A 12054-nucleotide genomic window follows, 5' to 3' on the forward strand; every position below is an offset into this window, starting at 1 on the left:
CTTGCTGATGTCTGTGGTACCTTTGACCACAGACTGGACTTCATTACTCAAGACAATGCAGTGACATCTATAATTCCTATTTCTTTTCATATAATCTGCTAAGATGGTAGCAAAATAGTACTGGCAGAATGAAAATAAATTCTACTCTAAATTTTGCCCTACTTTGGCACTTTCAGTTACCCCAGTTCATTCTCCAATAATTATATAGCCAGTAATCTTTGAAAACGAATAACAGTTGATGTTCTTATTTTCCTTACTAAATTTTCTATGATGATGATGATGATGATGATGATGATACTTGGATTAAAATCCAAGTTCTTGGCATGACTACATGGAGTATATTATCTATCCCTGCCTGTGTCCATAGTCATGACACTCTCTAGGCTGACTGCAATCTAGCCAATGTTGGATTCTTACTGTGACTGCCTAGGAAACAGAGCCTGAAGCCTGGAGTAAGTGCTATTGCATGGTGGGAGGTAGAGCCACAGGGCTGTGTGCCGGAGGGAAAGAGAGATGGAGCAGGAAAGAATGGTTGAGGTTGGTGTCATGGCAATTCTCCTCATGATGAGGCACAAAGAGGCCCCTGCTGGGCCACATGAGGAGCTCTGTATTGGGCCGTCCCTTGGGAGGAAGAGGAAAAGGGAAAAGGGCAGACAGCTCCTTCTCACGGCACATCTCTTTGTTGGAAACTCATCTTACAGGGAGGAACTTGATCTACTCCCTACAATTCTGAGTTATACCTGTCAGCACTTTAGTTCCAATTTGAGAAGGTAGCTCCTAAACCAGAGGTGTGGTGTCTCATTCAAGTTCAGGCATAGGAGAAGAATCCAGAGAGTCCTGGCCACTGTCTGGTCAGCATCAGAGGAGTCACTTTGTCCTGCCCAGGTAGCATCCACGGCAGCACTCAAGACTTTGAATAGAGGGAAGCCCAGGATAAATGAACTAAAGGGCATCTGAGGAGGTCCTCTGACCTGTTCAGTGAGCCAGCCATCTCCATGTATCCCACACACCTTGTCCATCACACCTGGAGATTTGGCCAACACTACCCTAATTCTTCTTTATCAGATGTTAAGATAAATTATTAGCTCATTATCCATTTTCCTTCCATAACATCGTTTCTTCTGAGATTTTGGTTCTGATTTTCTTCTTTGGCCAGAAGTAAAGGTTTTCTATTTTTAAACAAATTAAAGGTGTTGTATATTTGTATTTTCTATTTTTATTTCCTGTGTGTGTGTGTATGTGTGTGTTTGTAGTAATAGGGATTGAATCCAAGGGCTTTCTAACTGTAAGCTGTACCCATGATCCTATTTTTTTTATTTAGAAACAGTGTCACTAAGTTAAAAAGGTTCTCACTAAGTTGCTGAAGCTAACTGTGAACCTGTGATTCTCCTAACTCAGCCTCCCAAATACTGGGATTGTAAATGCATCACCATGCCTACTATCCCTATTTTTTAAACATACATTTAATTTGGAAGGGAAGGTTGGGCTGGAATAAAGCTCTTAAGTCATGCTTAATTTTCTTCTATTTTAAAATATACTGAAACACACAATGGATGCTGTGTGCATGAATAGTCTGAATCTTACTATGATGTATACTTGCAATATACTAAAATAAAATTAAAATTATATATAATATATAATTATATGTATTTTGTTATTATATTTATATTGCTGTGGCTAGATGTTATAGAATATCTTCTTTTCCTTCTCCTTCTCCTTCTCCTTCTTCTTCTTCTTCTTCTTTGGTGGTATTGGAGTTCCTGGAAACTCTTCTACCTCTGGGCTACACTCCCAGACCTATTTTATACTTTTTTATTTGGAAACAGGGACTCTTAAGCCAGCGAGGCTGGCTTCAAACCAGCGCGATCCTCCTGTCTCTGCCTCCCAAGCGCGGGGATTACAAGTGTGCACCACCACACCCAGCTTAGAATATCTTGTGAAGAGCTCATATATTAATGTTGAGTTGATGTGATTAAGTCATGAGGGTTGTTATCTGTGGAGCGGAAAAATCCATTGTAATGAATGTACTGGGTCATAACTCAGGCAGGTGGGATTTGGCTAGAGAAGGTAGATCTCTGGGGGTGTGGCCCTAGGAACTGTGCTTTTCCTCTTAGAATATCCTTACTTGTTGCTCCTTCTTGTTTCTGGCCTCAATGATATGACGGCAGAGTCCTTGCTCTGTCCCTCCCACTGCCATACCCTACGCTCTGCAGACCCAGCCTGACACGGACTGAAATTTGGTACCTCCAAAAACTGTAAGCATATAAGCCTACGTTCCTCTAAGTTATATGGTCAGTTGTTTGGGATTGTATCAATTAGAATGTTGACAGAAACATAAATACATGTGAAATTTGAAATCTGCTATTTAGTGCTCTCCTATTTTGTTTTCAAACCTCCATTTTTTTTGGCTAAAACTAGCCACTAATATCTTTTTTTGTGGTACTGAGAGTGGAACCCAGGGGCTTTTCTACCTCTAGGCTAGACCCCCAGATCTATTTTATACATTATTTGGAAACATGGTCTTACTAAGTTGCTGAGAGCCTCACTAAGTAGCTGAGGCTGGCTTTGTACCTGTGCAGTCCTGTTTCAGCCTCCCAAGTGTGCACCACCTTGCCTGGCTAGCCACTAATATCTTGTTTTAAGTGAGACCTTAGGTATTCTATTGCTTAAATTTTTTATTTGAAGAAATGGTTTTTTTGTTGTTATTGTTGTTTATTTCCCTCAGTATAATATTCTAGAATCACATTTTATTTTTCTCAGAATTTTTGTACCATATTTCAAGGGCTGAAACAGCTGCAAAGTATTCTGAGGCCACTGGACATTTTTTCCCCATTTGTGGGTATTTAACCCCAAAATGCTTTTTTTAATTTACCCTTGTAATTTGAAATGTAACCTGGCTACATCTAGTGTTCCTTTATTCCTAATAAATATTCTCAGACATGGAGCATTTTGATGTCTTCAGACTCAATTCTTCCTTTATTTCAGGGAAAATTTCCTTGAAGATTTCTTTCGAGATAATTCTCAGCTCCCTGCCTGGGGCTCGCTGCACCAGCTGCTCTCTTACTGCCTGGTTTGTGTGAACTCTTCACATCTAGACCTTTTTTATTTCTATATTTGCTACTGTGAGCACTGCAAACATTTACCATTGCTACTTTAATCTTTAGCTTGGTTTCTGTTCTCATGAAGATTCTAATTATTGCCTTTACAATAAAATAATTGCTCTGATCTTTTACTTATTTCCTTGTCTCTCTGAACTCCTTTTTGTCTCATTCTATAGCTTTCATCATTTCAATGTTAAGTACTTTATTAATGTTCTCTCTTTTTTAAAGCAAATTAAATTCATGGCAAATGTGCTTTTGTTCTTTCTGTAGAAGTATTCTATTCCATTTACTACTTCATAGCCCAAGAAGCTCAACCTGGGCTCTCTCTTGTTGAAATTCTTGAGCCTTCTCTATATTCTGAGATTTTGACATTTCATTCTGAGGTGCTATCAGTCTTGGGGTTGGGAGAACAAAAAGTCATATAGTTGGTAAACTTGGCACAAGTTCCTCATAAGATCAACCATCAAAAACCAGTAAACCTGGTGTGGATCCACCTCCTTGTACATCATCTATCTTCTGCCCTGATTTTTCTACATGAATTTCACAAGTTCATGATGAAAAACAATAACCTGAAATGTATAGTTGTGTGTTTACAAGCTCCTTCTTCCTTTAGGGGGTGTAGCTCAGAGATAGAGTGCCCCTGGGTTCCATCCCCAGGCCCACAAAACAAAACAAAACAAAACAAAACAAACAAACAAAAAAAAACATGTTTTTGAAGAAATGGTGTCCCTTCTTTTGGCTCTCTGTGTCATTTAAAAGATTATTCATAAACATTTATGTGTAAGTACCTAGATGGCAGGCTTCTTTAGCTTCTGATTTTTGCTTGATTTGTACTGGGGATGGAACCCCATGCCTCGCACATGCTAGGCAAGTGCTCTACCAGTGAGCTATATCCCTAGCCCTTTTAATTTTGAGATAGTCTCACTAAGTAGCCCAGGCCGACCTCAAACCTGTGTTCCTCCTGCATCAGCCTTTAGAGAAGCAGGGATTGTAGACAGGGCCACTGCATCCTGCAATCTAGGTGTTTACATAAAAATGTTTATGAATAATCTTCTGAATGACACAGAAAGTCAAAAGAAGGGACGCCATTACTTCAAAATCATTTTTTTTTTTTTTCGGTACTGAGGATGGAACCCAGGAGCACTCTACCTCCAAGCTATACTCCCAGACCCATTTTTTTATTCTTTTTATTTTTGAAACAGGATCTCACTGAGTTGCCGAGGATCCCCCTAAGTAGCCGAGGCTGTCTGTGAACCACGATCCTCCAGTCTCAACCTCCTGAATACTGGGATTATAAGCATGGGCCACCATGTGCAACAAAAATATCTGTTTTTGAGATTTATTTGTATACTATATATTTTCCCACTGATTGTTAGTATATTCTGAGTTGTACAACTATAGTCACAATCTAAGATTAGAAGTGTGTGTGTGTGTGTGTGTGTGTGTGTGAGAGAGAGAGAGAGAGAGAGAGAGAGAGAGAGAGAGAGAAAGAGAGAGAGAGAGAGAGAGAAAGAGAGAGAGAGAGAGACAGAGAGAAAGTATATGTATATTACTAGGAATGAACCTAGGGGCATTCTAACTCTGAGTGACACCCTAACCTGTTTTATTTTTTTTATTTTGAAACTGGGTTTCACTAAATTGCAGGAGATCTCACTAAGTTGCTGAAGTTGACTGTGAACCTGAAATCCTCTGGTCTCAGTCTCCCAAGTACTGGAATTACAGATGTATATCATCACATCTGGCTAGATGGCAAGGTTTTATACAATGTAAGAATAGAATAACTTAAAACCAGGCAAAGGAAGTGTTATATCCCATCGTAGAAGGGAGAGTATAAATTATGAAACAGAATGGAGTTTTCAAGGAAGGAATAAGGAAGGAGAATGGTCACGGGCATACACAGAGCCCCAGGGCCTCAGCGTGCAGGCAAGACAGTCAAGGACCATTCTAGAGGCAGGAAAAAGCCAGAGGGTCGCTCTTCAGGCTAAGGAGAGCATCTCAGAACACAGGAGTAGTCAACGCAACCCCAGTTCTGCCTTATAGACAAGAGCTAAGCTACAATTTGCACTTTGGCCTCAGTGACTTGGAGAAGGTCAGTCACCAGTATTCTAAAGGACTTACACTGGATGTTTTGACTCCTGCTGTAACAGAAAAGACCTGCACAAAAATCACTTACCTACTATGTGCACAGGCAGGGTCCAGGTAATGGGCCTCGCCCTGGCTGGGTTTCTTCAGGAGAGCCCTGGATGCAGCAAGGAAAGAATGAGAATGCGCCTGGGAACATGTGTTGGCTTCACAGGTCGTGGGGTGGGCAGCACCTGAACTGCACCCACAGCAGGGGTCAGCCCATTGACATCTCTAGATATGACCCATGAATAAACTAAACCAACTTCCCAGACAGCCAGGTGTTTTCTTATTTGTATCTGCCCAGGTAAAATCAGAGCGGCAGAAAACACACTTTTCACCAAACTCAGATTCCCAGCCTTGGGAGCAAATCGCTTCTGAAAGTTGGAACGTCCTCTGGCCCCTGCACCGTGGGTGAGGAGTGGGTGTAACGAGGTCAGGAGGGCGAATCTCAAGTTCTCCCTGTCACAAGGGGATCAGTATCAAATGAGCCCAGACACAAGAGAGAATGTCTCTCCCCACCAGGAAAATACAGCTAGCTATCTGCAAACCAGAGTTGACCCCACTAAAAAGCAGCCCAGAAAGTGAGCCCAGATGTGAGCTTCCAAGATCACGAGAGCAGTGCTGTTGCTTAACCACCCAGGATAGGGTATTCAAACCAACGACCAGAACTGATGGAGCCACCTGTCACAATTAAAGTAGAAAGGGTTCTATTAGAAATCATCAGAGCTGCCAGGCATGACGGCAGGCCTGTAATCCCAGTACCTGGGAGGCTGAGTCAGGAGGATTGCAGGTTTGAGGGTAGCCTAGCCAACTTATAGCAAGACCTTTAACAATTTGGTATGAGTGGGAGTGTATATCAGAAGAATAATGCTCCTGGCTCCAATATCTAGTACAAAATATTTAAAAATGAAATCATTAAAGCTCACTATAAATTCTCAGCGCAAGGGAAATAGCAACGGCCTGCTCGCACTCTGGTGAGGAGCAGGTGAGAAGCTCGGTGGGGACCTCAGGCTGCTCAGGGCTGGCCCACCCAGCCTGCTTAGTACCAGCCCACCCTTCAGCAGCCTCCTGCACGGGTATTGATGAGGACCTGGACGGCCTCCGCAGTTCCAAGGAGATGACCCTGTTCTCTGAGACATTCACTTGAATGTTTGTAATAAAATAAACATTTTCTTTCACAAACCTACCCCGAATCGGGCACCCTGTGGGATTAGAAGACTAATGAGGAAACTAAAAGGGGCACAGCCCACAGCCAGGTGAGGGGACCCAGGCGCCATGCTGGCTCCTCTTCTTCTCCTCGTTGACCCAATCCCTCACGGTTGCCTCATCAATCTCTCTTCCCTTCACTGAATCCTTTCTGCGAAGAGCTGCTTTAAGCAGCTGTCTCCCCGACGTCTCCCAGCCTCCCCCAGGCCTCTGTCCACCCTCCCAGTGCCTCACCTGTCCTCATCTCTCTGACTGCTCAGTGGCGGCATGGCTGGCACGCTCAGCCCTGCATCTTGAACAGTTGATTCGCTGCTTCCTCCTGTCTGCAGAGCCGGCGCCTCCTCTCATCATAGCACTACTGAAATGCCACCCTCTGGCAAGTAGACCCTGCTACGCATGCGCACGACCCCTCGCCCTCACGTCCACGCCCTTGGGGTTGGCCCCAGCGTCTGCTCGTCAGCACTGTCTTGGCGATGTAGTTCACTCACTGGCTCCTTGGTGACCTGACTGTGCTTGGAATGTGAGCCCCGCGGAAGCAGGACGGGGCCGGGCTCTTCACCCTTCTGCTCCCCAGGGCACTCCACAGAGAGCAAACATTTGGTCTCAGTGACTTATGGCTAAAACAAGCCCATAGGTAAGTACATAATTATGCACTGAGACATTTTATCAAGGACAGCTATTTATGTCCAACAGGAAGAGAGGTAACCTTGCTTTCTGAGTAAGCTTTGACATAACGCTAGAGGAAGAGTTTTTATTTGGGGCCTTGGGGGAGATTCCACAGGGAGGCTGCTATCTGCAGGCCATGAAGGCTGAGCTGAGGTCAGTTGGCTGGACTCTGGCTCGGCAATTCCAGAGTAACATTTCACCAGCAAAATCCTCTCCAAAAGTATTTCATTTTCTTGAACGATTCAAAATCTTGGTGGAACATGCCTTCCATGCTCTAGTTACTTAGAAGCTGATGGGGCCTAATAGTTACTTATAATCTCATAAGCATTGCTGCCTGCATTGGCTGTAAAGTATTGTCACTTATGCCCCCAGACATTTTCTTCAAAAGCTTCCATGCACCAGCCACAGGGATAGTTGGTTATGAACACTGCTTCCAAACCAATTAAAATCGCCATGACAGAGCCAGACATCATGGGGGCGCACAGTCATAATTTTAATACCTGGTTGGCTGAGAAAGGAGGATTGCAGGGTCACAGTCAGCCCTGGCAACTCAGGAAGACCCTCAACAATTCAGTGAGACCCTGTTTCAGAATAAAAAATAAAGAAGGCTAGGGGTGTAGCACAGAGGGAGAACCCCCTGGGTTCAATCCCCAGAACCACAGAAAAAGAGCACAGAAGTAGAACCCTCTGGGTTCAATTACCAGAACACACACACACACACACACACACACACACACACACACACACACACACAGGAAAAAAGTTAAAAAAGGAAAGAAAGAAATCACTATGCCAATCCCAGAATAACATTTCACCTAGCAAAATCCTCTAACAAAGGGATCCATTGCCTTGAACTATCCAAATTGAGATGATCTTGCCAAGAAAATGCTCATTTTATGAATAGTTATGGAACAATAGTTTTGAAGGGAGGCACTGTCTTTTCAATTAAAAAAAATAAGAGTAATTATAGTACAGAGAGAGAGAAATTGAAGTTAAGATTCCCAAAAGGAGGCACAGAGGATGCTAAGGTTGAACTCGCAGGCTTTGCTGGCTGTGGGGAAAGAAGACAGACCCAAAGCCTGGGACCATACAACTCAATATTTAGGCTATAAAACACACAGTGAAAGGATGACACAAACTGCTCCGAGGAGGGCAGAACTCCTACCTGTGGCCAGGTACAGGATGTGGACGAGCGTGTCTCTGCCTTGCACCACGTCGACAGCCAGGTGGGAGAAGCGGCTGTTGTCCTCCATGAACACGGGCACCGTGGTCACTGGCTGCACCACCTCATGCATCAGAATGAACTTCTGTGCGTCCTGCAGGTTCCTCTCCGTCAGGTTCACGTACAGGCCCTGGTCCACGGTGCCGCACTGCAGGAGAAGACAGGAAGGATTGCCGGACCCGGCCACCCGGGCGCTCACACCTGGGGTGGCCAACCCGCTGGAGAATGATGACTAACTGAGGAGACATGCCTGCACGTGTGATCGGGTTTGCTTCTCCATCTGCCCCGACGTCCATGTCCCTAAGATTCCCCCCCACGAGAGATGCGAACTAATCAGGTCTGGGGAATCTCTCAGCCCTTTATAGAGATGGTTAGACATTTAAAAAATACAGACAGGAAGTTGTTGCTGACTTAAATATGAACAGCAGCTCTACTGAGCCTTTCAGAAGCACTCTCAATAAATGCATGGTGTTCTATCTGTCTGATTAAGCAGGTATCCACATGGAAAATGCAGGGAACAGGAATACCACATAGACTTATTAGTTGTTTTATTGTAGCAGCAGGTTTATAAGCAAACATGGAATCAGTGACATTAGAAGCACACCCTTCAATCTGTAAACTGTGTGATATCATTCACATGGGCTACACAAATACGGTGCTGCTCTACTGGTCTGATAGTTTGGTGCTTATGTTCCAAGCTAGAGAAATAAAACACTGAAGATTCTAGATGTCTGAGAAATCAAATGGTAAACTGGCAAAAGGACAGGGAGAAAGGAGATAAAAGTAGGGAGGAAGTGCGGGGAGGAAGGAGAGATGGTGGAAATAAAAGAAAAAGTAGAAGGAAGAAATAATTTACAGACAGAAGAAACACTAGGAAACCGAATGTAGGATATTTAGGGAGAGATCAGACCTGAAAATTGTTGAGAATTCAGAGCTGTGTTGGGGAGTGGATGGCAGGAGTGAGGCAGGACAATTTCTGGCAAAGCCAAGGTAGAAAAAAATGAGGAGAGAAAGCACAGGAGTCCTGGAGCAAATCAGAGTAAAGAAACCGCCCTTAGCCTTTCTTGTTTCTTTTATAAAGTTTAAATTGTGGTACAAATAATGACCGAGCCTAGGCAGAACTTCATATAAGTAGGTTGGACAGAAATGAATTCTGAGGTCTCTGTTGCCTGAATATACCACTTATAACGTGTCAGTTCTCATACCTGGTTTAAGATGGAAATTGCTTTTATAAAGTAGATAATATTTTTGTAGCATTTTATACAATGCCCCACAATGCCCCACTTGCCATCAAATGATAGGCCGACTGTAGAGTTGGAGAATCTTGGAGTTAAGCACCTGGTCCAGTGCGTAATATTACACCCTTACAAGGACACCTGGATGTCTCATGAGGGACTGCGTGAGTTCAGGTGAGTGTGTAGCCTTGTTACCTGTGACCTGAGAGCCTCCAGGTGTGCTGCATCTCTCGCTACGCATGGGCCCCGAAGGCCTCCCTTCCCAGCCTCTCTTTTTGCCTGGAAAGTGACTAGGGAAATCTCAACCTGGCTCACTTCTGAGGACTGATGTGAGAACAACTGAGATAATCAGCAGGGAGCATTTGTAAATTAAAGTCCTTGTAAATGTCAAAGAACGAGTCAATATTCCTGGCACAGAGAAACCATTCAACCAATGGCAAGTGGTAAATGCCTTCCTTTTAAAGCAGGGCAGACATTCCAGGGACCATGGAGCTGTGGTGGTCAGAGGAAAATAAGCAAATAAACAAAGGATCAGCAAGGACAAGCACAAGCCATTGCTTCCAGAGGCTGGGGAGAGGCAGCGCTACAAGATTTTACGTCATTATAGTATTTAATGATGATGCTTAGGGCATGGGGACTCATCAACAACCATTTTTAAAAATTAAGAACAGTTCCACCAGGCTTGGTCTGAAGTCTGAGCAGGTGAGCTTTAGTTCTGCAGAGGACGGTCTTTGATGGCTTTTCTCTTTCTGAAATCGATGGCGATACTTCAAGCCCTGGCAACAGGAAGCCAACTGCCTGCTGGGTGAATTTTGCACACAAGTAATGTTTTGTATGCGTAGTGATTTTTAAAGGCTGCCACCCTAAAAACTAGGAGACATAATCTAAAAACAAAACAACTCATTGCCCTTGAGAAACCTGGGGGCAGTCAGGGGCTGAGTTCCTGCCAGGACCTCCCGCTCCTTCTCTTCTGTAGGACTGTCTTGTTCATTTCTGGGACAGTATCTCACTTAAGCTTTCTTGCTTAGACTGTCAAGAATTGTTTCTAAAATACTCTCTACTACATTTTTGTTTTTTATTCTTCTGGCCAGTCTATAATAAATAGCCCACACAAGTACTCTGCTTCCAAAATATTGGAATATTTGAATTTATGTGATATATTTATTGGATCATAAGCAGACCACTGAGCTCTCTAAGGGCTGGAACTTCTCTAGTGGGGCATTGTATACTGATATCCGGCTTAGGGGCTGTGTAATACCCTGGAAACACCATGCAAGAGGATAGCAATCAAAATATAAAAACAAATACAAAACAACACACACACACACGTACACACACACAGGGTTTGGCCTCATGAGGCTTATATCCTACAGTGGTCCGCATGCCCATATCTCTTCAAGGAGGAGAGTTATCGATTTTATTAACTTTAAAAAAGCAATAATAAACACTTTTTTGTTTATTGATTTGTTTCAAGGACAGCAAATTCCTGTCCTATCACCCCAGTGTCAACGCCATTGTCATACAACCCAGTCCTAAGGTGACTAAATTTCATGATACCTTCGACACTGGCTTTCTTGCCCCCACCCCACCTTGCTGCCCACATGTGCTGGGTATCAAAGAGTCCTGTTGGAGGCAGCTGAATCCCTGCACTTGGTCCCCATGCAGTCTCCCCATCTATTATACCTTTCGGGGTCAGCCTTTTCATTTTTGCTACATCATTTCTGAAGGGTGGTAACTGAAAGAGCAGAGAAGATGCTAGAGCCTTATCACTCTGCTGACTGGTCACTGGGTCTGGACAGTGGTTTGTTTTAGTGGCTGGTCATTTTCTTAGGAAGCTCAGGGTTTGGATGACTTTAGGAATACCACGGAGGGAGATTTCTAGAGTACAACTGATAAAGGTAATGCATAGCTTCTGTTGTTTTGTTATCATTTTCCACTGAGATTTAAATTCTAAATTTTTAAACATTACACAGTTTCTACAAACCCATTCTTCTTTCTGACCCAACTCTTTTAATTAGCTACTTCTATTAGTAAATGCTGAATAAGTTTCCAAACATCAGCAGGTAAAACAAGCATAAAAAAATCTACCCACTTCTTATGATTAGTTATGACACACATTTTAGGACTTTCAGTCATGTCTGTTGGAAGGTTCCTTAGTGAAAAGTGAATTCCTACTCTATGATAGTCTAAAGGGTTTCTTGAGTATCAGCCAGGATGCCTATACCAATGTAGCTATCGAATGCATAATAAACAATAAGAAAATAAATATTTGTAATCTATAACTTTAGTTCTCTGTAAGTTTTTTAAACTTCTTTTATTTTATTTTTGTAGCACTAGGGAGTGAACCCAGTGTGTTGCGCGTTCTAAGCAAGTGCTTTACCTCTGAGCTACTCCCCAGCCCATCTGAAAGTTTTAAATTCTACCCAGAGAAGATAAGCTCGGCTAAGCAAATTTCCAGCTAAAACACTCCCCACCTTTTTGCAAGCCTCATTCGTTATAC

General features: G+C 43.3%; 1 protein-coding gene across 1 annotated transcript in view; it reads right to left on the reverse strand.

Annotated features, from left to right (window-relative positions):
- SEMA5A (semaphorin 5A) overlaps positions 1 to 12054 on the reverse strand; it is a gene marked incomplete at both ends in the record, with an annotated part of 321241 nt that overhangs the window by 127693 nt on the left and 181494 nt on the right. The window contains one exon of the mRNA XM_080696129.1: positions 8263 to 8467. Within this exon, the coding sequence (XP_080552255.1) occupies positions 8263 to 8467 (205 nt within the window). The remainder of the gene's footprint in view (positions 1 to 8262; positions 8468 to 12054) is intronic.

This window comes from Muscardinus avellanarius, assembly GCF_963383645.1.
Source record: "Muscardinus avellanarius genome assembly, chromosome: 1".
Taxonomy (NCBI): Eukaryota; Metazoa; Chordata; class Mammalia; order Rodentia; family Gliridae; genus Muscardinus; species Muscardinus avellanarius.